This window comes from Nothobranchius furzeri, chromosome 2, assembly GCF_043380555.1.
Source record: "Nothobranchius furzeri strain GRZ-AD chromosome 2, NfurGRZ-RIMD1, whole genome shotgun sequence".
Lineage (NCBI taxonomy): Eukaryota > Metazoa > Chordata > Actinopteri > Cyprinodontiformes > Nothobranchiidae > Nothobranchius > Nothobranchius furzeri.
The window spans coordinates 44323520-44335629 of NC_091742.1; the positions used below are offsets into that span (position 1 = coordinate 44323520).

Genomic DNA, 12110 nt, shown 5'->3' on the forward strand with positions numbered 1-12110 from the left:
TTAGAAAATGTCCTAGGTGCGTGGTGCGGAAAGTTTGGGCCGTGCGGAGGCGGGGTGGAGGGGCATGGTTGTTAAAATGACACAACAGTTCCGCGCGGACCTCGCTTTACATTACGTTACATTACGTTTCGCATAAACCAAGCTTTACAGTCAGGTTTTCGTAGAGCTCATTCTACTGAAACAGCTCTTCTTAGGGTCTCTAATGACCTTCTGACTCACAGTGATGCAGGGGACTGTTCTGTTCTGGTCCTGCTGTATCTGATGGCAGCCTTTGATACTATTGACCATCACCTGCTACTGGAGAGGCTTAGAGACTGGGTAGGCCTATCAGGAACTGCTCTGGAGTGGTTCTCCTCTTATCTCTCTGAGCGTTCCTTTTCTGTGGCCGTCTCCAAGTTTAGGTCCTCCACCACCTCTCTTACCCATGGTGTCCCACAAGGTTCTGTGCTGGGGCCTCTGCTCTTCCTCCTCTATCTGCTTCCTCTTCAGCACATCCTGAGCTCCTTCAAAGGAATCTCCTACCATCTTTATGCAGATGACATCCAACTGTACATCTCCTTTAAGGCCCATGAGATGTCTAAGCTGCAGCTGTTACACACCTGCTTAGATTCTATTAAAACTTGGTTTTCTGAACTGTGTACAGGTGGTTCAGAATGCCTGTGCTCGGCTTCTGACCAAGTCCTCCAAACACACCCACATCACCCCGCTTCTCCTCCAGCTTCACAGGCTGCCAGGCAACTTCAGGGTTCATTTCAAGATCCTGGTTCTGGTCTATAGGGCCTTACATGGACAAGCACCATCCTACATTGGTGATCTTCTTAGTCCCTACTAGAGCCCTGCACGGGCCTAAAATCTGAGCCCGTGTCCGGCCCGGCCCGAGGGGGTGGAGCCCCAGCCCGACCCGGCCCGAAAAGGTTTTCAGGATTCTCTGGCCCGGCCCGAGCCCAAGCCCGACTTTTTTTAACCAACTAAATGAAAACAAAGTGCGTCAATCCTGACCAATGTGTTAAAAGACGTGCAGGATCCGAGCGTCGCAGAAGCGCATGCGGGAAGCTTCCCACTGAAGCGAGTGTTTTCCAAACCCTGTCTCTCAGAGAGACTTGTCACTTAGAAAATGTTCCCTGATTATGAAACTTTGGCTGAATAGCGCTTGTTCCTGTCTCCAATGTGCGACACATCCAGGAGCCGTCTGAGGAGAAGCCCAGAATCTCACATCCTCTTCAGCTCATGAGCGCATATGATTACGCACAAGCGTGACCCAACACGGTCTCACAGTAAGACCGGGCTGGAACTGTTCAGGTTTACGCAGACAATCTTCACATAGAATTGACTTACAGATATAAAATTAATTCAGTAAAATATAAAGCATTTTATTTAAATATCCATTCATTATTTTACAAGCACATCGGCAGATGGATGGAAGAGCCGCGGGTTGCCGATCCCTGCTCTAGTTCAAGATATCATTAAAATTCCAAAAGTGCTGAAAAGATAAAAAATGGGGCTTTCCGTGCATATACAATACATTATGGGAGCCACCGGGATTTCCTGTCTTGAGCGCAACGAATCACAACACAGATTCAGAGACGTGCGAGTTTGTCATCCAAAATGCTCCGTTTTATAACTTTTGAATGGCTGATCAGATTCAAATAATTCCAACGGTTCCTAAAAGTACATAAAAGCAGCTTTCCAACGATCTATAGCATGAAGCAATCAGAGTTAGAGAAAATATCGCTACGAGGGGAAATCCTGCTGTGCAGCCTGATTGAAACGGAGCGCAGCACTGCTGTGAAAGCGGATAACCTATAAAATGACATGTTGAGGACGCAAACTCAATACATCTCTTTTATTGTGAGGTAATAATTTCTCCGAGTTTTGCGGTTGCGGGCGGAAGTAGACATGCACGCTGCAGGTGCGGGCGGGAGTAGACATGCACGCTGCAGGTGCGGGCGGGAGTAGACATGCACGCTGCAGGTGTGGGCGGGAGTAGACATGCACGCTGCAGGTGCGGGCGGGAGTAGACATGCACGCTGCAGGTGTGGGCGGGAGTAGACATGCACGCTGCAGGTGCGGGCGGGAGTAGACATGCACGCTGCAGGTGTGGGCGGGAGTAGACATGCACGCTGCAGGTGCGGGCGGGAGTAGACATGCACGCTGCAGGTGCGGGCGGGAGTAGACATGCACGCTGCAGGTGCGGGCGGGAGTGTAACACACACGTTGCGGTTGCAGGCTGTAATGGTCAGAAATTCAGCGGGAGCGGAGCGGGATGAAGAAAACAGTCCCGCACAGGGCTCTACTGCTGCGTTTAAGTGTTTTAATTTTTTTAATGATTTCGAATAAAAATAAAGGCGCCCGGCCCGGCCCGTGTCCGAGGTAATTACACAGTCGTTGGCCCGAAGCCCGGCCCGAGGGCCGTCGGGCCGGGCCGACCCGAGGGCCTAGGGCTTCAGTGCAGGGCTCTAGTCCCTACACCCCCAGCAGGTCCCTGAGGTCCAGTGACCAAAGCCTACTGGTTGTGCAGCACCAGTCAAAGGTGACAGATCATTTGCTGCTGTGTCCCCCAGACTCTGGAACTCTACCCCTAAGCCTGAGATTAGTGGACTCAGTGGTCTTCTTTAAAAAGCAGCTGAATACTCACTTCAAGCTGGTTTTGTCATGACCTTTGTCATCACACTTTCCTTGTTCAACTCTTATTCTGCCTTTACCTTCAGTCACTGATTTCCCTCTTTCCTATTCATTTTCTCTCTCTTTTCCTTGCATTTTTAATCACAATTTAATTTTTTTCTCACTTTAAACATGTTCTTAAAGAGGGACTGCATCTTCATATATATATATATATATATATATATATATATATATATATATATATATATATTTGTGTGTGTGTGTATATGTATATATATATATATATATATATATATATATATATATATATATTTGTGTGTGTGTGTGTGTATATATATATATATATATATATATATATATATGTGTGTGTGTGTGTGTGTGTGTGTAAAAGTTTTAAAACTTGTTGGTACATAAATATTTTTGGTTATGTTGAGGGGAAAATGACAGCCAGTGTGGCATGATGGCATCATCCGTATGCAAATTAGCATGCATCTGGCATCATCTGGGTGACTTTCTGGGTCAACTTCAGCTATGTTTTGTTGGGGGGCATTGGCAACACTGTCGGCCACACCTTGTAGCAGTTGGGACTTGGATTAGTTGCAAGTGAGTGCTTATGCTATAGCTTAGCTGTTGATTAGCATAGAATCCTAGCAAGGCTTCTTGTATTGTAATTATTTAGTTTTAGTAGCTTGGCTAGTGTTATTTACATGTGACTCCCTCACCAACTTGATTGAGTTTGAACTGGGTTATGCTGGGTTTGAAGAGCATTTCACAAATTAGTCCAAGCCATTCCAGGAATTAGCCAGATCCTGCCAATTTCTGCTTCTCCTAAATTTGAGGTGAGTAAGCTACATAATTAGTTAACAGCTCTTACGGATCGTTGTTCCCTACCTGTAATTTTGCAGCTATGAATGCTATATTTATAGGTCAAGGTCAATTTTATTTACAGAGCGCATTTACAGCAGCAAAGCTACACCCACTGTACACTGTACAAGGTAAAACAAATCAACAATAAAAACCTAAAATAAGATGAGCACACAACAGTCACAATTTATAATAAAAACTGTTACAAACTACTAAGATGCTCAAGTCAACCTGCATTAAAAGCCAGATCAAAAAATTGCATCTTAAGAAGGGATTTAAAATACTCTAGATTCTGTGTGGTCCTGATGTTGAGAAGTAGCTTGTTCTACAGTTTGGGACCAACCACAGAGAACGCTCTGTCCCTGCGAGTCTTGTGGCGGGTTTTTGGAACTGTTAAAAGAGCTTGAGAGCTGGACCTCATGGTTCTGGCAGAGACGTAAGCGGACAGCAGCTCAGAGATGTAAACTGGGGCCAGGCCATGAAGGGATTTAAAAACAAAAAGTAACGTTTTGAAATGGATCCTGTAAGAGACAGGAAGCCAATGGAGAGAGGCCAGAACCGGGGTTATGTGATCCCGCTTGCTGGTGCCAGTCCGCTGCATTTTGGACCAGCTGAAGCCGGTGTAGGGAGGACTGGTCCAGGCCAGAAAACAGGGAGTTGAAGTAGTCCAATCAGCAAGACACGGAACAGGTGGATGACATGTTCCAGGACATTAGCAGGAAGGTATGTATTATAAATGCTAAGTAAGAGAGACGTGTTTCACATTATTTAGCTGATATCAGTCCACACTGCCAACAGCCTTGGAGCGAGTGTTGTGTGTGTGATATTGTTTGCCGCAGATGGGTTTGGGTTGAGTTTTGTGCCAGTTAGTCTCAGCGCTGATGCAGAGAAACACAGGAGGGACACTGAGGACTAGAAAGTTAAAGCTCCTCCTGCAGCAGAGCTGACCTGGTTCTGAACTTGTTCTGAGTCCGGCTCTCATTTGAACATGTTCAAGGTTGATTTCTTAAACAGAGTTAGCTCGAGAGAGCAGTCAGATCACTCACCAGCCATGTTTTAAAGCACATATATTAGACAGTTTGTTTTGTACATGATCTAAGTTACTAAATTCCCACAACAATAGGCGTGCTGCTTTTATCCGAACTTCCGGGTATATGCAGCAAGGGGGGAAGTGACCGGGAGATCCGAAGGCCTGTTCCTCTTAGCTGACTGCTACATAGCGTGTTACATCATCGATTGACACAAAACGTGTCAAAAGTTGTAAACAAAAGATCGACACCCTTGAGACAGCAGGAATAGGAACCATGTTCATGTTTGCCATGTTGTTATATGCAGCAATGGCAGTCATGAATAACAGAGGACCACACGATGAGGAGCTCAGAGATGCAGAGAGATTCAGCAGAATGAGAAGACTTGTTTTGTGTCACCTCCTGTCAGAGCAAGACAGAATGTGCCGTTCCGGACAAAGGGTAAGTGTACTTCCATGTACATTTTCATACAAGGTCCAACTGCCCACTCACATGTATAATATAATCACGCAGAGGATATGAATCTCTCAGTTAGAGTACAAATGATCGGTTGTGACCAGTGACATATATATACACGTTTGTGACATGTGTTAATTAGCCAGCACAGCTAACATGTAAATGGAAATGTAACCAAACATACATCCCTACATCAAACACCTGTCACAGAGTGCTGGACATAGACTCCCGGTATAGTAACTGCTTCTTAGACCTTTGAATACAATAAACGGTGTAACGAATATATTTAGGTGTAACTCTAGCCCCCTCTTGGCCAGGAACCCCATGTAAATTAGGTCTGTATTATCTCCATACAGTCAATTAATGGCAATAAACCAGACAAATTAAAGAAATAAATGTGTGGATTGAACCACCAGATGTGTGTATGTGTATACCAAATGTATGTGCCAGCTGACAGCAGATCAATAGAGTTATATTAGAAACAACAGCTGATGGTTAACAGACCTTAGTTATCTTTCAATATATAATATAATACAATTAACAAATGAACATATGCATGTTATATTGTAGACTATATACAGTAGTCATGTCACCAGGCAAATGGTAGAAATCCTTCCTTTCCTGCTGTACATCAGTCGATTTTATGAGGCGGTAGTTAAATCCATTGATTTAATTCATTACAATATGATGGGCCCAAAATGTCCACACCATTTACATTTTGGTGGTCATAAACAGTGAATGATCATCACTACAGCTTAAATAGGCACACATGTACTGTTAGAAGATACAGAGTTAGTGTGTTCACATAGTCAGTGAGCTAACCTTCCAACTCAGATTTTTGCTGTTCCATCTAAGAAGGTGACAACATGTCTCTCCCATCGTATGGGTCCACCCCAGGAGTGCTGAGTGGTGGACTGTGATTGTGCCAACTTTCTCCAATCTGAAGTGGCTACAGAATGTCTGGATGGCACAGAAAACCTTTCAGTACATCTGCAGATGAGTACAACCAGCTATGGAGAAGCAGGACACCCCTTTTCACTTGAGTGTGCCCCTCCAGCAATGGGTCGCCCTAGTAATCTGGAAAATGGCAACCAACTCTGACTACAGAACAGTTGCTCACCTGTTTAGGGTAAGCCGGTCAACTGCCTGCAAGTGTTTGAAGGCTTTCTGTTCTGCTGTGGAGGAGATACTCTGAAGTGATCCACACACCAACCCAAGGCACACTCAGAGAAATGGCAAACTTCTGCGAAAACTGATGGGTCTTGCCTCCGTGTGCTGGTGCCATAGATGGCTCACACATTCCAATTCAGGCACTTATAGAGTATCACACAGAGTATTGTAATTGAAAAGGGTGGTAGTCTGTTGTCCTGCAGGGACTGGTTGATGGCAAAGGACTCTTCTGAAATGTATTTGCTAGACTCCCTGGCAGTTTGCATGATGCAAGGGTTCTGTGCAAGTCCTGACCGTGGGCTCTGGTTGAGGATGAAGGCAAGTTATTACCTGGAGATCGACATCGTATTGGAGGTCTTGAGATGGGCTATTACATCTTGGGGGATGCTGCATATCTTTAAATGAGCTGGCTTGTAAAGCCCTTTATGGAGAATGGCTGCCTAACAGAACAACAACATCAATTCAATCTCAAGATCAGCAGAGCTAGAGTGGTGGTGGAAAATACATTTGGATGGTTGAAGGGATGATGGCGATGTCTGCTGAAGAGGAATGACTGCTACTGACCTGGTTAAGTCAATTGTGGTAACATGTTGTGTACTACACAATATATGCGAGTGCCACAGGGATGTATGGGTCATTCCTGCTCCCCAAAACCAAGATGTGTTGCTTCCTGCAGGTGCAGATATGTGCGGCAGTATGCAGAGCCCTAATGAGTCACCTAGATCTTTGAATGCATTTCAATGCATTGTGTAGTGCATAATAAATATTTAAACCTGAATTGGCTTTCATTATTAATTGTAATACACAAAATTAAATAATTTCCATCAGCAATCAACTCTGTAAATGTCCTCACAAGTTGTGCTATGAGTGTTAAATAATGTAGAAAGTGGTAGATGTAAGGAAACCGAATGTAGTCATGAATGAATGCTGCATAAATTTTTTACTTGGGTAGGAAATATGTAAAATGTGCATATAAATGAGTATAAATGAGTTAATCCAGTGATGGACCAGCACCAGGTTGACTGGCTGGGTGCAACCTTGCCATCACCATGTTGAATAGTCCCAAGATGTTGTCATGCACCTCACGCAGCTGCTGCCCTGACTCCTCCCTTTGCTGTTGCCTTTCGGCAGACATGTCCATTCCTCCTGCTCAAAGCAGAACTGAAATAGACGTTCTCGCTCCTCTTGTCGTATAGTCTCCTCTCTCTCTCTTTCTCTCTCTCTCTTTCTCTCTCTCTCTCTCTCTCTCTCTCTCTCTCTCTCTCTCTCTCTCTCTCTCTCTCTCTCTCTAAGTCGCCTCTTCAGCCTCTCTCTGTCTTTTTCCTATGGATGAAATATAAGAATATGTATAAAGCAAAGCAAATACAATTTTGATGCAACATAACACATTCCTGTCCACATTAAACAGAAGTGGGACACAGAGTTGTCAACATTCACACACCCACACACACACACACACACACACACACACACTAGCAGATGCAGCCCTACACTGTAAACCCCAATAAGTTCAGTGAACTCAAAATGTTTGAGGAAACTGATTACATAATAATTTTTTAGTTAACTTACTTAAAAACAATAAGTTCAACATAACTTAAAAAATTTAACTACATCCAACCTATAACTTAGTACCTAAGTAACTTACAAAGTTTAATTTCACTAAACTTCAATTTTTTTATTGTACTTTAACTTTATTACATTGTTTTACTAACTTAAATATTATAACTTATATGAACTTTAAATGGACCTATTAAACCCTAAGCTAAGTCTAACAACCCTTCATTGACAGGGTCTTTCTTAAAAGAAAAAAAATGAGACAGCATTGCAATTGCAAGTTTATTTCAAACCACCTGCACAAAATCTTACATGCTTCTGCATTTGAACAGGTTTTAAATGCTTAACAAAATAGTGCTTAAATTTGGGTTAAAAAAATGTATATCTATAAATACATATACTATTTATGTTAAAGTTTTATAAGCAAAAACCTAAAAAATATAATAAGTGTTTAAAAAATGTCATATAACTTTGTAAGACAAAAGGTGTTTCAAAGTGTGTTAGTTTTATATCAGCATCAGGCTGAGATTATTATATATATATATATATATATATATATATATATATATATATATATATATATATATATATATATATAAAGCCTGATGCTGATATGAAACTTTATAAGACTTTTTTAAAAACATTTTACCAAAATAGAATAAACTATTTTTTTTCCCTTATAAAACGTTAACATAAATAGTATTTGTATAACAGAAAACATTGTACATTAGTTTTTAACAATTGTTCACTTTTAAAACATTGACAAATAGAATTTAAGGAACATTTACAACAACAAAAAATAATGTGCAAAGAGCATTTTCTTAAATGTTGCTGCATTTGAACATGTTTTAAATGCGTTACAAGATAGTGCTTCAATTTGGGGGAAAAAACAAACAAGTAAATACAAAAATATATATCTATATATGTACATATACTATTTATGTTAACGTTTTATAAGTGAAAACCTAAAAAAATATAGTAAAGGTTTAAAAAGTGCCTAAAGACATCTTTAAAAACATTTTACCAAAATACAACAAACTATTTTGTATGGTTTTCACTTATAAAACGTTAACATAAATAGTATTCGTATAACAGAAAACTTTTTACTTTAGTTTTTACCAATTGTTCCCTTTTGAAATATTGACAAATAGAATTTAGGGAACATTTAAAACAACAAAAAATAATGATAGAGCATTTTCTTACATATTTTCGTTACAGGACAAAGTTAAATAGAATATTAAACAGGGGCATATCTAGGGGCATATTTGTGAAGGTCTCCACAAATGTAAGGCTGTCGGGAACAGATAGCAGCAGATCTCTAGCCTAGTGAACTAGACCAAATTCTTGCTTTGCAAAGTTTGGTCTAGGCATGCTCCATTGGAACCTCAGCAGCTCCTACCAGGACTCTGGCTAGCCAATCACAGCTCTCTAGAGGGGTTTCAAACACATAAAGAGCTGTGATTGGTCCATAATGGTGGGCCAATCATAGTGCTCTATCTGCTTAGTGAACAAATCACAGAGCTTTATCCGCTTTGTGGGCCAATCAGGGCACTCTATATGCCGGGTGGGTGGGATGATGCAACAGAGTGAAACAAGAGTATGTCACATTCATTGTCCAGTGGAATGCGGAGATCATTTGAAAGACAACGGTAGAACCCGCCCCACAACCGAGAGCTGTCAATGGAGCGTTGCCAGACTAAATAATACATTTATTTAGTCTGGCTTGCCAGGCTAGCAGATCTCCATAAACTTACAGAATTTTGTATGAAACTTTACTAAAGTTTAGTAAAACTTCTAATGCAAGGTATCAACAACCTTAGAACAGTTTCACATTTATCAACATTAACATGTCTATGTGTAGTGCCAGCATCTACACAAGTTACTCTGGCAGTAACTGATCATGTTTGAGGCGAAGAAGACATGGTTTCAACTGTTTTCCGTCCTCAAGGCCCATCAGTAGTTTCTGGACGAATGTAAATGTGTGAACAAGGTTTTTTGGATAGTCTAGATGCAAGACATAAAACAATCCAAACAACAACACAAATGCATCAGCCCACTTGGCAATGTCGCCTACCACAAGCTCGTCCTCCACTACAACTGCTGCACTGACCGGACTGAAGTGCATTGGGGTTGTACTGTTCTCGTTTACAATGGTCAGAATACCAACAATGGTGTTGCTGATGTCTGGCTCGGGAGATTCTTCAATCTACAAGGGACAAAAGCAGTTTTGCATTCAAGACAGAGATTTAATTGTTACAAGGCAAAAAGGGATTATTATTCAAACTTCCAAGATGGAAGGAACAGTATTAGTATATGTACATTTGTTGGCAATTTACACAAAAAGTATTACACGTAATTGGATGACATTTTCAGGAAAGGTTAGTAATGACACATAGAAGTAATGTTAATATTTTTGGCCTTATCTGGCTAACTATCTGGATTCAGAGATCTTTTAAAGTTGTTACAACTTAAGTCCGGCAAAGTGCAGTTCACTATTCATTGGCAAAATGATGCACTTAAGTATGCAGTTTTTAGAGACAATTTGCTCTGCTGCATAATATTGCTTTGGCAATATTATGCTTTGGCTTTGCTTATTGTCAGCACATCTGGATTATTGACCAGCACAGTGTTGCTCTTAATTTTGTAAACACTGGAGCCCTCATGCTGCTTTTTTAAATACACAAGCTTCAGTTTCAGATTTGCATACAATGAAACCTAAAACAGTACCCTATTCAGCTTATTATGTCACATTTATTGAAACACAGTAGCATCTGTGATCCAATATTTAACTGTTACTTTGTATTAATCACATCATCCATAAATACCTACATTCCAAACTTTGAAGAATTGTGGCTCCTCCTCTCGTAGGTATATTGGAAGTCCGTGCAGGACAAGAGTACGTCTGATATCAGCATCCTGTTCTTGCTGCACAGAGAAGATGCAAAAAAAAAAAATTATAAAAATAAATTTCACAAGTGTACATACTTGGAAGTATCTTGTACATAGCCAAACAATGGTAGTTATGCCTTACAACTGCACTTTACCTGCTTATCATACAGCTTCAGCATGCCGCTCAGAGCCTCTGAAGTCTTGCCAGTTCGTGCCGCTTTCTGTCTCAACAAGATCAGCAGTCGTGGTGTCAGGTTGTCCAGTTCAGAATAAAACTGGTTTCGCAAGTTGACATTTGTGATGCGATGAAACTCTGCACAAATCTACAAAATAGAAGAAAAAATTAAGACTTCTGAAAATTCTACCCAAACAACAAAAAAGAAAACATTTAACCTGTGAATCAATGCGAAGAGCAGGCCATTTCTGTAGGAACTCGCCGATCATTAGGTCTCCCTTGACAATCTCAAGTCGACGAAGTGCAAAGGTCATCTGCATGAGCTTGTCAATCATCACAAGGTTTTTTTCACTTCTCTCGACTTCTTGCATGATTTGGAGCCTAACATTTTCAAGGCTGGTAGCATCTTGACCTTTAGGGAAATTTGGCAGGTAGTTCACCTCGGCACGCTTGGCTTTTTTTACATTCTGGTGTGGGTGCTCTTTGTCAGGATTGTTGAGGCTTCTTCTGCCTGAATTTACAGCAACTTCCAGGCATCCGGCTTTGGCTAGCTTACTACGGAAATTCCCCATTTTGTACTGCAAGCTCCACTTCCATCCATACCATCCACTTTCACTACTCTTCTCTTTGAGACACGGATGAGCCGTCACAAGAGCTTCTGCTGCCATGGCTATGTTTTTTTCAGTTGGATAAGGCTTAAAATGCATGACTGCTGTGGCCATGCTTTCCAGGATGCTGCTTTTTTGGGATCTTGTCAAAGTGATTGTTTTCCCTGACTGTTCATAAGCAGCATTGGCTTCTTGAAGAAGATGCTCCACTTCATAGGAAAAGGTGGGGACACTGAAGTTGTCTGGCCAGGTTTTCAGTCGGTTGCTAATGGGTGCATGAGGAAGGATTTCAGTGTCGGAGCTTTGTAATGAGACATTGTCAACTTCAGATCTGACCACCTGGAGTGTCCCCTTTTCAGGTAAATCTTCAATGTCAACCAGACAACAGAGCTGACCATCGAAATCTGGATCTTCATAGTGTAGAGTGAACTCATAGTCAAGCCTTGGCCTGCATTTTTCTTGCAGTGTTTGGATTAGATCCTCTACTGAATTGGGGCGCTCAGTTAGGGTCAACTTCACAGCTACCTCTGGAGCAATAAAAACTCTAAGCATGAACTTTGTGGGAGCTGCCATGTCTGAATAATAGAATAAAAAGAAACAAAAGGGTTACATGACCTTACTAATAATTCACAGTAACATCACTTTCTAACAGGAAGTACAAAGCGTTTCGGTGATAACAGCAGTTTGCCACTGACATTGTAAGCACAGAGTGGCAAGTTATCATTAAGCTCCAAAATGCTATGA

General features: G+C 41.5%; 1 protein-coding gene across 1 annotated transcript; it reads right to left on the reverse strand.

Annotated features, from left to right (window-relative positions):
* Nucleotides 1-9433: 9433 nt before the first annotated feature.
* LOC129154312 (uncharacterized) lies at nucleotides 9434-11594 on the reverse strand. The gene is made up of 4 exons (XM_054734105.2): nucleotides 10977-11594; nucleotides 10739-10906; nucleotides 10524-10619; nucleotides 9434-9900 (listed from the first exon to the last, which is right to left on the reverse strand). The coding sequence occupies exons 1-4, from the start codon at nucleotides 11478-11480 to the stop codon at nucleotides 9574-9576; spliced, it is 1095 nt and encodes a 364-aa protein (XP_054590080.2). The 5' UTR covers nucleotides 11481-11594; the 3' UTR covers nucleotides 9434-9573.
* Between the last annotated feature and the right edge of the window lie 516 nt (nucleotides 11595-12110).

Excerpts from the sequence above, each read along its gene's own strand:
- LOC129154312 (XM_054734105.2), bottom strand. The coding sequence starts at position 11,480 with ATGGCCACAGCAGTCATGCATTTTAAGCCTTATCCAACTGAAAAAAAC. Across the intron at positions 10,620-10,738 it reads TGAAGCTGTATGATAAGCAG|CAAGAACAGGATGCTGATAT; the intron begins GTAAAGTGCAGT and ends TTCTCTGTGCAG. Across the intron at positions 9,901-10,523 it reads AATTCTTCAAAGTTTGGAAT|ATTGAAGAATCTCCCGAGCC; the intron begins GTAGGTATTTAT and ends TGTCCCTTGTAG.